This window comes from Camelus dromedarius, chromosome 4 (assembly GCF_036321535.1).
Source record: "Camelus dromedarius isolate mCamDro1 chromosome 4, mCamDro1.pat, whole genome shotgun sequence".
Lineage (NCBI taxonomy): Eukaryota > Metazoa > Chordata > Mammalia > Artiodactyla > Camelidae > Camelus > Camelus dromedarius.
The window spans coordinates 45,338,995-45,357,344 of NC_087439.1; the positions used below are offsets into that span (position 1 = coordinate 45,338,995).

General features: G+C 41.7%; 1 protein-coding gene across 1 annotated transcript in view; it reads left to right on the forward strand.

Annotated features, from left to right (window-relative positions):
- Nucleotides 1-18,350, forward strand: part of MYO3B (myosin IIIB) — a 346,577-nt gene that overhangs the window by 20,354 nt on the left and 307,873 nt on the right. The window contains exon 7 of the mRNA XM_064484895.1: nucleotides 14,703-14,848. Within this exon, the coding sequence (XP_064340965.1) occupies nucleotides 14,703-14,848 (146 nt within the window). The remainder of the gene's footprint in view (nucleotides 1-14,702; nucleotides 14,849-18,350) is intronic.

Consider the following 18,350-nt stretch of genomic DNA (forward strand, 5'->3'; position numbering starts at 1 on the left):
TTTGAAAATACATGATCCTATTTTAATTTTGAGAAATTGAACCAAATTATTATTTTCCCATTTTTATTTCACCAGCTTAAGTAACTACAATATTTAATTCAAATAGGCTTTGCTACAAACCAGGTAGCTAATAGGATGTGACCAGACCACAGTCAGATGTTGACAAGCAGTCTAAATGCACAGTTAACCAGGGCAGCTCGAAGCTGTAGCATGAATTGACTATCATGTTAGCAACACTCTCCACTTACTTCCTCTTGCCATCTCATTTGTACACTAGTAAAGTTGAAAGATACTGGGTAAAAGCAATATCAACTCAGCAATGTAGGAGAAGAAAACTTCTAGGTGGTACCCTAAGTATGATAGTACTTTGAAACAGTGCTACTGGGGGAATATTGGCTGGTATAAAAGGGTTCATCTCAAAGGTCAGTACAGTTTTTCACAAACAGTATGTCAGTAGCACACTGTGACTCAGGGAAGATTATTTGAAGAGGGAAAGAAAAATGCTTAAGATAGAAACTGCATATTTAACAGATTACCTTGAGCAAAATGACTTTAGCAATAGAAAATGAAGTTTCTCCTGTGAGTGCAGAGGTAGGTGGTTCCAGAGCTTATTGATTCATCACCTCAGTAAAACCCAGCTTCTTAAATTTCCCTGGCTGTGACTGTAACTTGCATGGCTTCTCTTTTAGGGACAGACCTGGGGGCCATTATGACAATATCACCTGTGAGTATTTAAGGGGCAGCAGTGGCTTCAGCATTCCAGCAACCACCAGTGAAAGTGCCCACTGTACATTCCAACAGATGCTCCCTTGACTCCCTTAGGGCTGTTCTTGGCCAGCCAAGAATTTAAAGTGGGTTCTCCTCCTGTCCTAGGGTCAAAGCTATGTCCACTCTGCTAGTTGCCTAGGGCTGCCATAATAAAGTAGCTCAAACTGGGTGGCTTAAAACAACAGAAATTTATTATCTCTGGTCTGGAAAATCAAGATGTTGGCAGGGCATGCTTCCTTTGAAGTCCTCTGGGATAGTACCTGCCTCTTCCTAGCTTTTGGTGATTGGCTGGCAATCTTTGGCATTATTTGGCTTGCATCTGGGTATCTTGAGTATCCATCTACCTCTGTAGTTACACTGTGTTTTCCCTGAGCATCTCTGTCTTAACATGGCCATTTTCTTATAAGGACACCGGTTATATTGGATTAGGGGCCCACCCTGCTCCAGTATGACCTCATCTTAATTAATTACATATGCAGTGACCCTATTTCCAAGCAAGTTCACATTCTGAGGTCCTGGGGGTTAGCACTTTAACATACCTTTCTTTTTTTTTTTTTTGAAGACACAGTTCAACCTACAACAATCCTCCAAAAACTTAGCAGCCCTCCTTTGTAATAAATAATTCAAGTTTCCAAGGTAATCAGTCAGTCGTTTGGAACCTACTGGTCTGCATGTTACAAGTGCTAGCTTATTTAGGGAGATCAGCTTTGCCTGTCTACACACACACACATACACACAGTGCTGTCTCCCAGCCTTAGGTGTTGGAGACAAACACAGTTCTTTCTGAATATACTAGAATGTACCCTGTGTTCTTCTAGATGTACTGTAACAAGCTGCCTTCCCAAATGGGCCCTCAAGGCCTTGAGAATTTTGTGCTGTCCTACCAGCTCTCTGGCCAAGCGTTTTTTGATTATCTCCTGAGATGTCTGGCTCAAGTCACGTTCCTCAGCCTTCTGTTTATACTGAGTCTCTGGTCTCCCTCCTTGTCTGTAACTTTGGTTTGTATCTTAGACTTTTTTTAAAAAACACAGTCTTCCCATTACCCATGTTATTGCCTCTTTTTTCCTTCACTGTCGCCTGGCAGCCAGTTTCTTATAAAAAATAATATTAATAAAAGTGTACCACATATGCATAGAACTTTTACAAATACTATTTTTTTAAGTGCTCACACCTACTTGTGAGGGTGCAGTTAGGCATGATGACATGGATTTTATAGGTAAGGAATCCAAGGCTCTGCCAGGCTAAGTGCCCAGAGGCACTGGGTGGGTAGAGGGGTAACAGTGCCTGGAATCTTAGTGTTCTGACCCGCTGCACTCAGGCACTTCCAAAACAACTCATGTCCACTGTCAGTATTGATATTGCTCTGCTGGAGTTTGCATTCAGCACATGCCAGGTCATATCCTGGTATATAGCAAAAGGGATACAACCCTAATTTATGTTTACTTATGGTGATGGCAGGGAGTCAAGGGTAGTTGATCCTAAATCTACCTTTCCCACCATCACACACAGTGAAGAATTAAACTGAATGTGCATAAATGACTAAAACCCAAGAAAAGGACCCAAAGTTATCAATATTGTATTGATATTGAGGACATTTGTAGACTCTAAACACAAGTCGATAGGCACTGGTGTGACCATGCTGATTGTTAAAATACTGAGATACCTCTGTTCTAGATGGTGGATGGCTGCTGCCAAGAGCCACTGAGTGCTCCTTGGTTACCAGAGGTGCCTAGCTCTTTCCCTGGGACACCAAGACCACCTGATGGTCCAGCAAGTACAGGGGGTGATGTCTGGCAAGCAGGGGGTCTCAAGGGCCAGCTCCAGTGCCATAAGCCAGCTGATTGTCAGTTTGAATAGTGTGCCTGCTAAGCAAGTGTACAGCGGGAAGGAAGCTTTGACTTCGTGAGGACCCACTAATGCACCAGTGATTGGGGTAGGTGCTTTTTAAATACATTAATTTATTTCCTTCTCACAACAGCTCTCTATAGTAGACATTATTTTCTTCCTTTTACCACTGAGGAAAGTGAGGCTTAAAGAGGTGTAGGAGATACTGTGCCCAAATTCACATATCTGGTCGGTAACAGAGCTGTTTGGCTTTTCAAAGAGCATGAGAATCCAAGTCCCATTTTGCAGGTGAAGAAACTAAGGCAGACAGAGGATACTCTTCATTCTAGTTCAGCGCAGATGGGGCCCCAGAATTCAGGTATCCTAGCCCACCGGCCTTGTATTCTTCTGCTTTAGTACGTTTATATGGGATGTTCAGTGTAGGAAGTGTATGCTGAGACACCTCATACCACAAAGCAATGTAAAGATAGGAGGGGGAAGAACACTCTGAAACTGGAGTGTGAGTCACATCATTTTCAAAGACGTACAAAAAGGACCTATCACCTGTAATTTATAGGTGGACTACACTTAACCATCCTCCCAATGAGAGAAGCCTGTATATTAAGGATCCAGTTTACTTGGAATCTTCCTAAAACAGCCAAAGGTCTGTTTCTGTGTTAGAAAGCAGACTTGTGGCTAAAATTAACATTTGGTTCTTTTTAGAAAAATTTTTTTGTTGTTTTTACTTCCATCTGCTAATTGTTGCAAACAAGAGCTAATCAGCTGAGCAGAGAAACAGATGTGCTGTGACGGCTCCAAAAATGGGTCTGTCTCTGCGTAGCAGAGGGTCGTTGACAGGGGGATGGTTGCCATAACAACCAGCTTACACCAGTGTGGAAATATCGCAGGCTTTTTGCAACCATTCTTACCATCATTAATTATGCCGTTCCTAGCTAAATGATACGATAATGCTATTTCCTTTGGCACTGCCAGGACTAGAGATGACAAATGAGATATTTTGTGTTGCAGGGCTGAGAAAGCCGTAAAACACTACAGAGCTGAAATTTTTATTGTCATTATTACCATTTTGTTCCCTAAGCTCTAGCTAATGGATTTGGTACCTGAATAAGAGTTAACAGCATTTGTTGAGTGCTTACTATATTCCAGGCACTAAGTGCTTTGTATGAATTAATTCATTTATAATCCTCACAACAACCCCGTAAAGTCACTGCTATTACTAGTCCAGTGTTTTAGAGAAAGTAAATAAATCACAGAAAATACTGTTCTTGTTCTTGCACAGTTTTTTAGGTGATACCCACCAGGATTTGAACCCAGGTATTTAGCTCCAATATCCTCCCTCCTAACCACTTTACTAGAACAGACTGTCTAATTGTGACCACCAGTGTACCAGGTAAGATGAAAATCTTTTATTTTTTCAGTTTCAAAATTATTTTAGATAAGAATTATATTTACTAATATGTTGAGGAAATGAAATATTTCAGCATGACTCTAGAATCCAATGTAATTAATGCCCAAGGGAAGGATCTGGAAAAATAAAATAACAAAGTTCTTTAAAATAGAATTTAGGAGACTTGGACTTTAATGATAACTCTGCCACTTATTTTTTAAAAAAGATTCAATTATTTCAGTATGGCTTCATTTTAGTTGAAAAGATGTGTACAAATTTTAGAGTCAGAAGACCTGGCAGCAAATCATAGATACCTGCTTACCCACCTAACCATGGTCCTCAGACAAGTTACTGAGTATCTCTGATTAGTAAGATGCGAAAAGTTAAAAGAGATAAAATGAGAAGGGAAAAAAACAGCTTCAAAGGGCAGGATGAAAAGATGTACTGAAAGTGTTTGACGTAGGATCTAGCATGGTAAGTGCTTCAAAAAATGGTGGCACTTGTTGCCTGAGCCCCACCCTCTCTAACCTGCTCTCAAATGAAAGAAGAGATTGACCTGGGTAGTCTCTGCCTCCAGGTCCCCTTCTGTGTTTCAGAGAATATTTACAGTTTCCAGAGAGAAAGGCCTCTTCCAGCTCTCACATTCCATGCCTCTTGTCTTCCTTGGAGAATGAAGGCAGGATCTCTCCAAGCTCTCAGTGAGAGTGAAGTGATGGCTATGGTAAAACGTTTAGGGTCCAATTTTACCTGACTCTGTTTTAAAAGGCTGGAGATTCTTGGGACCTGTTTGCCGATCCCTTCAGTGTGAGGAATGCAGGCTTTGGTTGCTCAGGAGATTCAAGTGAGGGGTTTAGAACCTTGGATCCTTGGCCAAAAGACCTGTGTGTCTTCCCCCAAGAGATTCATCCCTGAGATTCTGTAGCCATTTGTGTTCCCTGGTTTCCTCCAGATTCCTATGTTACCTTCTAAGAAGCATGGACTCCTCCCTGCTTATTCTGGGGCTGTCACTGCCTACATTCCCAGAGTGGTTCTACCTTCAAGGGCCCTAAAGCACCACCCAGGCTCTTGAGGGCTCCAGTGAGTGATGGGCTCAGGGCAAGGGCAAGATTGACTGGTACAGCCCCTGCTTTCACCCCCGGCTTCATCAGTAGCTCCCCTTTCAGCTGGAGCTCTGCAGGGAAGTTGAGTCATATGTCATCTGTCACTGTGGAGGTGGAGGGTTGGCCCTGGAGGTGCTGGTGACATGTTACTCTCCTTTTGGCCCGTCTAAATATAGAACCCCATCTGAGGGCTGCAGCTCCCAGATGTGCAGAAGCCTCACATCCCGCTACCCTCCTCCCCCATTTCTGCTCAGTGCTAAGCAGTACATGTTAAAGTAATAATAGCCTCTGTGGGCATTTGGAACTTTCCAGGCTGTCCTCCCACCGCTCTCTGGGGAGGTGAGAAGGATCACGGCCCCTACTGTTTCCCCTTCTTCATCTACCAAAGAATAATTGGTGCTGTTCCCTCAGGGGCAGAAGTGATTGCTGAATAAATGCTCTTCCTGAGCTCTGAGTCCCACATTACCTGGTGGTTACCCTCTAGTCACTGCCTCTGCTGCTCTGCCCAGGGCACAGAGGCTCAGTGCCATGAAAGGGAAGGGGAATTCATTCACTGCTAGGCCAAATACTACATTAGCTCCTCTGCGCAATGGTCCCTAAGCTGTCAGAAGAAAGCAAAGAGAGGCGGGCAGGCGGCATTAGGAATGGGACCCAGAGGAGCTTTGGGGTGGGGGTGAAGCAGGAGCAGGTGGGGGGGGGCAGACTAATATATATGGTGCTCTATTATGTCCCAGGTTTTCCCACGCCTTCTTCAGTTTGAGAAAATTACAGGAAATCACTCTTTGGTAGGAATGTATGACATTCCCAAGGGCGTCCTGGTTTGCATGGTGACATCCGCCTGGGAGAGGACAGGATCCAGAGACTCCTTACAGATAAAGTGGATGCCCATGGGAGAATATTCAGATATTTGGTTTGATTTGCTTCCTTTCCTATTTTTCAGATGTATTGTGGGGAAGAAAAACTCCCCCTATCCCCATTAGTTTCTTACTGTGGCTTATGCTTCAAGTCTGTTAACTGCTAGCTGTGTGACTTTAGGATAATTTCTTAACCTTTCTGAATTTGTTTCTTCACCTGACCTAACAATCTGTAAAGTGAACTGAATTGTAGAACTCCAGTTTATTCTTTCCTTAACTGTACTTGGGTGGAATTGGTGGAGCACTAGCTGGCCAAGGAAAGGGGCAGCAAGGAAGGGAGTTGAGGGGACAGGGGAAGGGAGAGGCGGCACGGACTCCACCTGCTTAAATGGAGGGTGTGCTTACATGCTCAGAGTGTGAAAGTTACTGTGGCTGTGGCTTCTGGAACAGGAAATCTCTTTGGCAATGGCCTAGCATTCTCTATATTCTAAGGATTCCCAGGAGATGCCTCACTCGTTGGGGGAACTGTGGAGTTTGCTCCTGGTTTGGCTGCAGACCAGCTGGGTGACTCTGAACAAGTCGACTCTCCCCCAGGACCTCAGTTTCCTCCTCTGTGAAATAAGGGGTTTGGATTAATGAATCTCAAAATGCCTTCCAGCATCCATCTCTGATGTAGGGAAGCAGCTGGAGTAGGGGAGCATGGTGGGATTATCCTGGGTCTCAAAGCAAGTGTGCTCCTTCAGAGCCTCTGAGTACTAAGGACACATACAAAAATTTAGAGTTACTGATTTACCTTTCACAAGGGAGTTCTGTGATATTGGTCCTGAGTTTGAGAGAGGGCTTACCCCATAATTAAGTGTAAGTGAAATGTTTCCAGGGCTTTGGGGAATTTAAGTGCAAACATCAGTGTTGTGTGAGCCACAAACCTGGAACCAGCCCCCTCTGCCCTCTGCTAGCCATGGTTGGAAGTTGGTTTTGTCTAAGTGTGCTTTGTGTGTTTTTAATTTAAACTTTATTTTATTTTTCTAAAGACATAAGCTGAGTGTTACAATACTGAGAAAAGACTTGTAGAACATTGTATTTTAGAGACCTTCCTGAATTTTGTAAGAACAGAATAATTTAAACTATTTCTGGCAATTCTCAGCATACAAAATATAGACTCTTATTTTGGCCTTGAGTTTTATGAACGAACCAAAAAAACCCCATCAGTTTAGTCCTTCTAGTCCACATCCACTTTGCAAAAAACCTCAAACAAATCTCAAATATATCCTCCCTTGGAGTTATATTTCATCCAAAGGAAGAGACTTCATATGTTTATTCAGTATCTCAGCTTGTAACACTTTAAGATGTTTGTATGTAAAAACTGATGAGTAATATTTGTCACTGGGCTGTTTATAACTGCAGTTTACAATTTTAGGGAAATTCTATTTTGGAAATCATTATGATCAATAAAATTAATAATTATGCTGTGTGAATTGCATAAGCAAAATTAAGAATCCATTTGCCTTCCTACATCTCAGCCCATCTTATTTGCCAGTCTGTTGACTGCATTTTTGGGCTCAAGGTTAGCCAAGGATTAATAGCTTTAGGTCTACTTGCATTGCCTCTTCTTAAGTTGAATTTAGCTCTTGAGATAACAGCATTTTGCCTGTGTACTTGAATGAAATTTTAATCTTGGCCTTTGGCTATAATTTTAGATCACACGATCAATTCTAGTAAGATGAGAAATCAGAACATATAAAGCAAACCTAATTGCATTTTTAATGACATTTAAAAATATTAGTGGAAAACTGAAACAGTCTGACTATTGATTTTTAAGTTTGGTAAATCATTTTTTAGAAGAGTGAAACATATTTTTCCCTGTGGTAGTTGGTGGTACTATGATATTGCTTGCTTGAAAGTATTAGTTAAAATCACATTATTGAAAGAGATTTCAGTGCAACAGTTCTCTGATGTATCATTTGATAAATGGTTTAAGTTAAATAGGTTGGAGAATAGGTTTTCTGAATGCAGGAGCTCATCTGTTGACTATTTTTTTTATCCCCTTTACATCCAGTGTAATGCAGGTGTTCTTTTCAGATAATGAAGACCTTGGGTTAAGGGGAGACTGTTCTATCCAGTTCTTATAGCCCAAGTCTTTCTGCAAGAGATAGAGGGTGGATCTCACCCTTATCTTGGGAACTTTATCAGTAAGTTCTACTCTTGTTCTGGACTGAGATGAAGCTGTAGTCATGGATGTTTCATGGGATCATGGTGGCCTGAGAAAATGAAAGTATTACCCCTAGCCTTGTGTTTACAATAAAAGGGGATATAGTTGAGAAGAGAATTTCTTTCATTCTTTTTAAATTCATGGGGCCCTAGTTTTACAACCAAGACACCACCTTTAATCTGCCAACTTGTTGATGAAGAATCTCCAGAGGCAATAAATACCTCTGAGGAAGGAAACATACCCTTGAAGGTTAAGGCAAACTTTCTAATACTTAGTTTTCAAGACAAAAAAATAGACAGAATTTGCTTTGTTTTGTTACAGAAATAATTCATGCTCCCTGTAGACATTTTAGAAAAAGGTTTAAAGTAGCAAGTAAATGAAATAGATATTACTTGTACATCAATAACCCAATGATATCTACTACTCACATTTTGGTGCTTTAGGAAAAGCTGAGTAACTAGCATCTCATAAGCAGTCCTTCAGACAAAAGCCCACTAGGACAGTGCTGCTCAGTTTGCATGGGAAGAAGAGATACAGGGAGATTAAATAATTTGCTGAAGTCATCCAGGGAGTAGGTGGCAAAACCCAAATGACGATGCCTGGCTCTGGGATTTTCTTGCACCAGTCAGAGGTGCAAATCTTTTCACAATCTAAGAGCTACTGACAGTTATTTTTCTCTGGCTTATGGTTCCTCAGTGGGACTCAGCTGACCATGCCCAAGGGTGGATGATAAAGAAGTTGTAGTATCAAGTTGTGGGTGCAGTTTCACCTTATAAACTCCTTTAGGGGAGGGAAGGAGGTGCTTCCTCTGTGGGACAGGAGGGAGTGACTGGGGCGGATTTAGAGTCTGGAACTTTGGAACTCCTTAGCTTGAAGAAGGCTTAATGATTTCTGCCCTAACAAAGAAAGTTGACTGCTAGCCTTTGCAACAGAGACCAGTAGAGCTAAACTATAGTGAAAATGTATTTCTTTTCCTCAGTCTCCTTCAGAAAATTTTTGGCAGCCAAGGTGGTAATGACCGCCATTTGGGAGGCTCAAGCCCACCTCTGGGTAAAATAGCTATTGGCATTGAGTGCTGAGGCTGCTAGTGCACAGATATTGCTAGTAATCCGAGCATTAGTGTCCTTCCCCTTCTTAAAATAAGCAGCAGTGTAGTCTAAGTGTATCAGAAAAGCTGTAAGTTTGCATTTCAAGGTAGGAATCTGGACATGCTCCATTAGCCAGCGTCCAAACAATTGCTCTGTCACTGAAGCTGATCTCCCTTAACAGAGGCATTATTGCAGCAACCAGCATCTTCTCATAGACCTTAAGACCTTCTACAAAATATTGCCAATAAAATACCCTCAAGATTCCAGCCATCCAGAATAATCTACTGCCAGAATAATCTACTGTTTGCTAGCTAATTTACATGGAGAGGGGTTAGCCTCTTAATTTGAAATGTCACCCCCAAAATCACTTATTTGGAATTCATGTAGTCATAGAGTACTGGAGCTGAACGGGATGGTAGAGATTATTCATTCCTGCTTTGCCATTTTATCGATCTAGAAAGTGAGGTCCTTACGACTAAAGAAGCCTCAGTTCAAAGTTTTCAGGGGATTTGCTCAGAGGGACCCAACTGGTAACTACTGGAGTTCAGACTCTCTGATTCCAATCCAAAGAGTTTTTAACACAGCTTCTCTGATGAATGCCACAAATTGATATGGATGGAGAAGGAAGAAAGATAAGATGTAATCCTCACCCTGAGTTACTTCGGTTTACTTCAGGGATCACTTTGATGAGATCATAAGACTGGGGCCCCTTTAAAACATAGAAGAAATGGTGAGGTTTATGATAGTTTAACACCAAGTGAATAAAACTACTCATTAAAACTCAGAAACAGTATAAACACTCATGGATGTCATGCCAAAGAGTTGAAGATTGTTAAAGGTGACTATGCAGAAGTCTATAGGGATTTATACATCTTGAAACTCATTGAGACTCACCGAGATAGTATTTTAATCTTGGAGCCAATAGGCCACTGGCAAATACTGCACTAGTACTCTGTCTCTCTTTTGATTAGTTTGGTGCTTTGATCTTAGCCTTTGCCAGGTGCAGTAAATATTTTGTAACAGTCGATATACACATCTCATGGAACATTCCAGAAGGTCTATCCTCTTTGTATGAACCTCAACATGCTGTGGGACTTTAAAATGGACTTTGGAGAATTCGTACTTTGTAAAATTGACATTCCTTAGCAGGTCTTCTATTCACAACACTGGGTTAAGGTAAGTACACCAATTTGTTTAAGTCCATGAATATACAACTTGGTGTCTGCTTCTAGTACTTATAACTATGTATTAAAACTACAAATATTGACTAGTTGTGTTGGCAACCAACAATAGGGAGATTAAAATCCACAGAGTTCTGAAATGTAAGGTGTATTTACTGTAATGTAAAACTCCATATAGTCACTGAAAACACATCAGTGTATTATTATCCTTTGGCATATTCTGCTTCTAATCCTGATGGAATTTTGTTTTTCTTATTGCCTCTACATGTGAAGAAAAATAAGTGAGGTCCCAAGAGCACAATCAGTTTTTTATACTTCATTAGGGGTAGAGCTTAGACCCAATTTTTTTCAGATTTTTTGATACTTTTATTTAGAGGGTGATTCAGTTATAGAATGAAGCATTTTTATCTTTATGAAATCCAATGTTTTAAAATCCTTGTAGTCCTGTATATTACAATTTTATAATCCTGAAGAGATTCTTTTATCTAAAGTTTTTCATGCATTTAGATATTTTGCATGATGTCTGATGATTGGTAATAAAGGTTGCAATGAATTAGTAGCTATGATCATAACCCTCCTGTAATCTAAAAACAACGGGGGTGTTCTTTTCGGTATAGGCAGCTATGAAGTTATCAGGTAGTGACTGTCCATCTGAAAGAAACAGGTCATCTAGACCCAGTTTAAACTTGTTATACTGCCTACCAAACTGACTTCTTCCTGACTTCCCTGTCTTCTAAATGGCACCATTGTTCTCCTAGTCACCCAGGGTCATAATGTTAGTCTCCCTTGGTGTGTCTCTTCCCTTGCCTCCCTCTTCAAGTCCTGCAAGTCTTCCCTTGAACTCTCCCTCAATACCTGTTCTATCCTCCCCATTCCACTGCCACCAGCATCATTTGTACTCTTATGATTAAAGCAACGATTCGAGGTAAAGAGAGGATACACGTGCCTTGGGCATGTCTCCTCCTTGGGACAGTAGAGGTGAGGTGGAGTGATGGGAGAGGAGGCAATGTTTGGGGTCCAGTGCCTGTGTCAGTGCTATCTCAATCTCAGTCTCAACTCTCTCCACCCCTTTGATACGACTTAACGGCACCTGGGAAACCTGGCCTCAGGGCAGTCCACTTATTTGCCACTGCCACCCTTCCTCTTTAAATGGAGCATTGTGATAACTGATTCAGAGTTTTTGAGAGGTCACCTTCTCCTGCAGACAAGACCAGTTGACCATCTAAACATTCTTAACTCAGCTTTATTTTACCTAGAGACAAGGAGAATGCTGAGCTAAGGAGAATGAAATTACTTTTTCTCCTAGAGAAAGAGTTGCAGACTTTGATGTTAGGTTGATAGGGAATCTGATTCCAGGATTTGTTGACCCTCAGTTGGGATGCAACCTCTTAGATACTTCTTTAAATCCCATCACACGCATAACCCAGTAAAGAGAGACTGAAAGACAGACACTCTCTGAGAAGATGGAGATTAGGTGACAAAAATCTCAAAAATGTGGTTAGTTTAGTCAAAATATGAGTACAGAGGCTGACAGTTCAACTGTCCCTTGAATATAACCTTTATTATTTAGAATACTTACCATGTTGTGATGATTTGTTTACTTGTCTCCTCTGCCTGGGTTTAAGTTCTGGCCCTGACCATGACTAGGTATGGGCGCTGGGGAAGCTATTTAACTGTTTGAAACCTCAATTTCCACACCTGCAGAAGCTGATAATAGCACCTACCTCAGAATGATTAGGAATGTGCATTTGGCTTTTTCTTCCGAGTGCCTAGTACCCTGCCTAGCTCATGGGTACTCAAGAATTATTTGTAAGTTATTTTACTGGAGAAGGGCTAAGCTTAAAGAATTTCTTTGTCACATTACAAGCTGAGTTTTGAGAAGAGAATTTGGTCAAAGGATGCTCTTCTATTAATCAGACTGGGCTGAAGATAGTGTCTGTCTATAAAGAGAAGTGGAAACTAGATAAATGTTTTGAATATTTTATGACAACAGTTGAGAAATGTTAGGATACCTCCAGTCCCACATTTGGATAGGTTCTTGGAATTGCCTTCTGAATCTCATCCAAGATGGCTAGAAGTCGATTTGAATTTCTTCTTGGAAGTTGTGGACTCTGGGCACTAGACACTTTTCGTTGTCTTGCTTAGCCTCAATTGGTCTCCTGCTAACATCCCAAGCTTTGGGAACCCATGTCCTTTATTGGACATGCTGGTACACATTGTCTTAGGACATTTATAGTTGTCATGATTTGCCATTTAATTTATTATAGGTTCACTTGAAATGTCAATGTGCCATAGCTCTTGTTGGGGGAGAATAGAGTCATTTCTCTTTCCCTCACAGGAATGTATGAGAATGGTGAACTCTTTGCTGATTGATTGGTAAAATTATGTTTGTCTCACACGTTTGGAAATGTCATTTCTAAAAGGGAAGGTGTTGAATAGCCTTCTCTGGAGATCTTTTAAAATAGAGTAGTTTCTCACCTGATTGAGGTGTTTAAAGTGAGGTCTTTGGGGGCAATGGAATGGCCTCTGCTTCCGAAATTGGAATTATTTGAACTTTAGTTTGAATGCACATTTGAAAATAACGTGTTAAAAGTGTGACAGGATAGTCTATGGCAGGATATTTTATTCAGAGGATGGGGCCGGGATCAGGCCAAGGATGCAGGGACATCGAAAAACATTCTTTAGTTCAGAAACCAGAGGAGAAGGGTAGAGGGCATTACGGGAGTGAGGGCAGCAGGTCTTGGGCAAGATGGCAGGCATATTCGTCTGACATTGCAAGACCAGTTAACTGGGTCTAGCAGAGAGAAGTGTATTAGTTTTCAGTCGCTGACATAATAATATCACACATTTAGTGGCTTCAAGCAACACATGTTTATTCTCTAGGTCAGATGTCGGATACGAGTCTCACCCAGCTGAAATTAACTTCTCTATTTGAAAGTCTCATAGTCATCTCAGACTTAGTATGTCCCAAATGGAGCTCCTGCTGCTCACCCCAAACCTGTCTCTCTACCGTCTTCCCCATCTTATTCCATACCAATTGCGTGCTGAAATTGCCCAGGTCAAAAACTCTGGACTCGCCTTCAACTCCCCTTGCCCCTTACAGCAAATCCAGTTGGCTCTCCTTCAAAATTACATAATCAGAATCTGATTATTTCTCATCCTCTCTAGTTTGGATTCCTGCGGTAGCATTTTAACTGGTTTGGCTGCTTCTACTCATGTTCCATGTTAATACATCCTCAGCACAGTAGCCAGAGTGATCCTAACATGTGAGCCAGATCTGTCACTCCACTCCACTCCCCATAGCCAGTTGGCCCAACTTAGAGTCAAAGTCAAAGACCTTCTGATGGCCTAAGAGGGTGGGCAGGCTCATCACTTTGGCCCTGATGTGGTCTCCAGTGATGCTGTTTGTCTACCTCATAGGCTTTTTGGACCAATACATCATCAGACTCTAAAAACTTCCCACTAGCTCTTAGCCATGGATCATCCTCGGTCAGGGAGGCAGATTTCAGGTCAAATTGGCATCCTTTGGCCCACATCTGCCTTCTCCCAACCCCTTTGTGATACCCTCCGGAGTCCAAGTAGAGGGTCTCTTCCTGTCTGATTCAAAAAGCTGATAGAAAAAGATTTCCCCACAAGGTTCCATACTTTCCAAACCAATACCAGGCCCAGGGGTACTTTCTGGTTCTCCTGCTCTTGTACCTAGTCAGGCTAATAACTTAAGTGGCACTGCTGCTGAAACACATACCAATTGTTGGGATTTGAGGAGGGGGCAGATTTCCTTGGAAAAAGGGAATGGGAGGGATTGGTTCCTGTTTCCACATCAATCTTCCAACATCTGTCTGCTCAATCGCCACACTCCTAGGGACTTTGTACAGGAGACAAGCATCTTCCAGAACCACTGCTCCTCGCTGTTGAATTCAGCAGCTGGTAATGAGGTGAAGGATGCAGACAAAGCCTTTCCTTAAAGAATGTCAGGGAGGGCACTGTGAGGTACTCATCCTTGTGCCTTCCCTTGCATGGTTCTTTATACCTAGAGAGTTCCATGTGTGTTTATTGAACTGAACTGATACATTTTTAAAAGTTAATCATATCAGATGATAAATCAGTCACATAGAAATAAGGCCTAGAAAATAAACATCTTATTATTACTGAAATTCAATACTACTGTAGCCAAGGGAACTAAGAAAGGGGCTAAAATTGGCCAAGGGCCTTTTAGGACATCTGAGGTGTCAGTGGGGTTCATGTGTTGTGTCCTGCTTTTGTCTGATAGGTCATTGCTTGTGAGCAGCAGTATGACTCTTCCTACGATGCTCGCTGTGATGTCTGGTCCTTGGGGATCACAGCCATTGAACTGGGGGATGGAGACCCTCCCCTCTTTGACATGCATCCTGTGAAAACGCTCTTTAAGATTCCAAGGTAGGACACAAGATGGCGCTCTTGGCTCATTAGTTCTTTGTGAAAGAGTCTTGTTAAGGATAATAAATAGTTGGTAAACAATTTCTCTCCGAAGGCGAGAAAGCCTGATTGTAAATGTATTTTTTTAGGGGGAAGGGGAAGAGGGGGATGGTGGGGACGAATGTGTTCCTGAAAGATAACATATTCCAGAAAGTAGACTATGTTGTAACAATTGTGTATTTTCAGTGCTCCAGTTTTTCTGAGATGTTTATTTTTTGTGCTTTGCCAGAGAAGACTAAAAATGCAGTTTTGGATTAAGTAATCTGTCTAAATACTGGTGTTTTCTTTTAAAATTATGTAATCATGTCTGGTCATTTTTTTCCAGTTTGTATCTTTCTCCAGTATTTTGGAAAATTTAGGGATAAAAAATGTGTACAGCACTAAAAAAAATCAGATAAATGTTACATCAGCCCTGATTTTCTCTCCATCCCTTAATTTCCATCTCAATGGGAAATTGTGCTGAAAGAGGTCTGTTTGAAGGGTATTTAAATATCAGTATATTTTCTATTGTCTGTATTCATTACAGGTTTGTACAAGAGGTTTGGTTGTTTGTCTTTCATCAGAATAGGGCTGATGTTTGGCCAACTCAAGGCTTCAGTTACGGGAAATGAAGCCATCGGGGAGCTTCATCCCGGCAGGTTGCAGGTTGAGAGCTTTGTACCTTCCACATTTCTCTTTCAAAGGAAGGTTCTGGGCTGGTTAGGAGCCATTTAACAATATAAGTGTTAACCTTTCCTTATCTGCACAATCACACAGCTATTACAGCCTTTAAAAATTTCTCCTGATTGCAATTTGCATTTCTGATTAGGTCTATTTATATGTAGATGAGACTCTGTGCCGTTCATCATCACAATGTTATCGTTTTGTACCTAATCCAGATGTGAACCACCACTCACCATTATTCCAAAAATGATTCCCACCCGTCAGAGTTAGTCTTTTGGCCTTTTCCAAAGTACAAAAACAGGTCATAGTGATTAGAAGGACAGACAAAGCTCTGGGCTTTTCACATTAATAGTCTGGTGAATGTTCAAAACAATGTAAGAATACAGGACCCCAAAACAGTATTGTATACAATCACATGTTAGAAAATGAGAAATGGTGTTGGGATGATTTGTGTGTGTGCTCTGATTTTTTTTTACAAATGGTTTACTCTTTATATACTAGAGCAACATAATTTCTCAAATATCAGAATTAAGGTGTGGCTTCTGATTAGCAAGATGTATGTACTTTTGATTAGAGATCATCTACTTGGGTATGTTTTTCCTTTCTCTTTTTTTTAGTGTGCATTTGTGTTCGACCAATTGTTCGAAATTTTTATAGGATGATAAACGTGAGGCAGCTTAGAAGGTGCGTGTGTGTGGGCATGTGTGTGTGCGTATATTTAAACAGACCCTTCATCTCCAGTGACTCTTCTTAGCTTGCATCTGTGGCCCAGCCAAACCTCTGACCTCTATTAACCTTTATACTCTCACTCCCTTCAACTTCTTCCATCTTGGGAGAAACTTCCAGTGCTGAAACACAATTAACCATGCCCCCCACTGACTCCCTCGGAGCAGGATGAACTTCAGGAACAGGGCAATTGTTAGTAAAAGATTTTAGGGGTGACAAGGATCCGTATCCCAAAGTAGGTTGAAACTTTCTTTTTCTCCTCCTAGTGTAACCTCCTTCCCTTTCACTGTCTCTTGGTTCCTGTGCAAGTGATGAATCAGATTGAACTGGGGAAGGTCAACACTAATCGGTCAGGAGGCCGTGCGTGTGATTATGTGCTCACACTTGTCATTATCCCAACCTTACTGGTGGATTGACATTTCTGGGCAGGAAGGATGGAGGTTTTTTTAAAAAATGTAGGATATTTGCATATACTGCATAGCTTTTTATACTAAGTTATTTACTTAAGAAGTATCCTGTCAGTTAGAATCCCACAGTTCTCTTACGAAGGGCTGTGGATTGACTCTGTGTGTGGGTCTGTGTGTGTGTGTGTGTGTGTGTGTGCGCGCGCGCTTGTGGGCAAGTGTATACTCTATCCTAATCGTGAGCACTAAAAATGCATTCTTTCCTCAGAAAACTGCTTGATAGAGATTGGAGAAATTTAACATTTACATATTCAAACAGGCACTTGAATCATTCACCTGTGGGTTTCATGGGTCTCTCTCTTTCATTATGCTTCAGCATCTCCTTTCCTAACGGAGAAAAGCAAATGGCAGATAGTGAACAAAAATCCTTTGCAGCTGTTTGGCACCAGAACTTTTTTATTCCTCTTTGATTATGAGTATTATCGGTGTTCTGGAATTCTCTCCGATTAAACAGTGAAGTCCAGGCAGAGTGCTGTGGGGCCCAGACTACTGTGCATGGCTCTCCCCGGCCCCCGGCCTTTCTCACTCACCTCTTCCCTACAACCCTCTCCTGACTGGAAATAAATTGAGTAAATTACTAAGTAAGGAAAGGAAAGAAACCTTTTCCTGAGTCAGGGAAGAAGTGATTTTCACGAGTTACCAAGGACTTAGAAATAAATGGCGTGCTGGTTCCATGTGAGGTGGGAGCCTCAGATGTCTATGGAGCAGGTGGTTACACAGGTTCCCTGGGCTCTGTCAGCAAACAGGAAGCGAGGCCGGCTGGATGTGCTGGATGTGCCCACACACGGGCCTCCTTGCTCTTCCCCTCCCGCCTCCACTCACCTTCTCCTTTCTTTTGACCTTCACATTAGAAGATGACACGTGGGGTAGCCGTGACCTGTCTTTGAAATCCTGCATGACTTGAGATCCTTCCCACATCATGAACACACGGAAATTATCTGCTGATTGGCAGAGGAGCCACTATTTGCTGAACCTGTCAGCAGGTGTCATTTTGTCTAACGCCTTTGCTCTAAAAAAGTCACCCTTCTCTGACAGTCACTGCCCTGTCTATTGCTATTTTTCTCCAGGAGTTAGAAGAGAGGAAGGGAATGAAACCATTTCTCTGGGCATTAGCAGCTTCAACAACATCTCTCTCACGACTCTCCTAGAGACTCCTTTAGAATTCCAAAGGCTTAGAAGCATCTTGCAGATGACCTGGATATATTTTTCACTTAAAAGGAGATCTGTTTCATAGATGTATTTGCAAGAACCCATAGAGTTAGGAGAAATACACAAATATATACTGCTCTTGGTAACCAGTTATCTTTCCTTAGCGTGATGTCTTTGGCTAATGACCTCTTTGACCTCCACAGATGGGGGTCTGGAAAGTAGTGGGGACTAGCATGGGTGTGTTTATTGGACAAGGACTGAGAGCTGTGTCACCTGCCCATGTATTTGGGGCCAGATAGGAGCTGACTCTGTCCAGTGTCTCATTGCACAGTGAGTATTTCCACCTCACTTCTGTGGAAAAATGCAGAGTGTTTTCAAGATTCCCAGCAGAAATGACCTTGGCTGGAGGTGGATGGAACAGAATGGCCTGAACATCCCAGTCACTGAAGTCAGTGATTTTC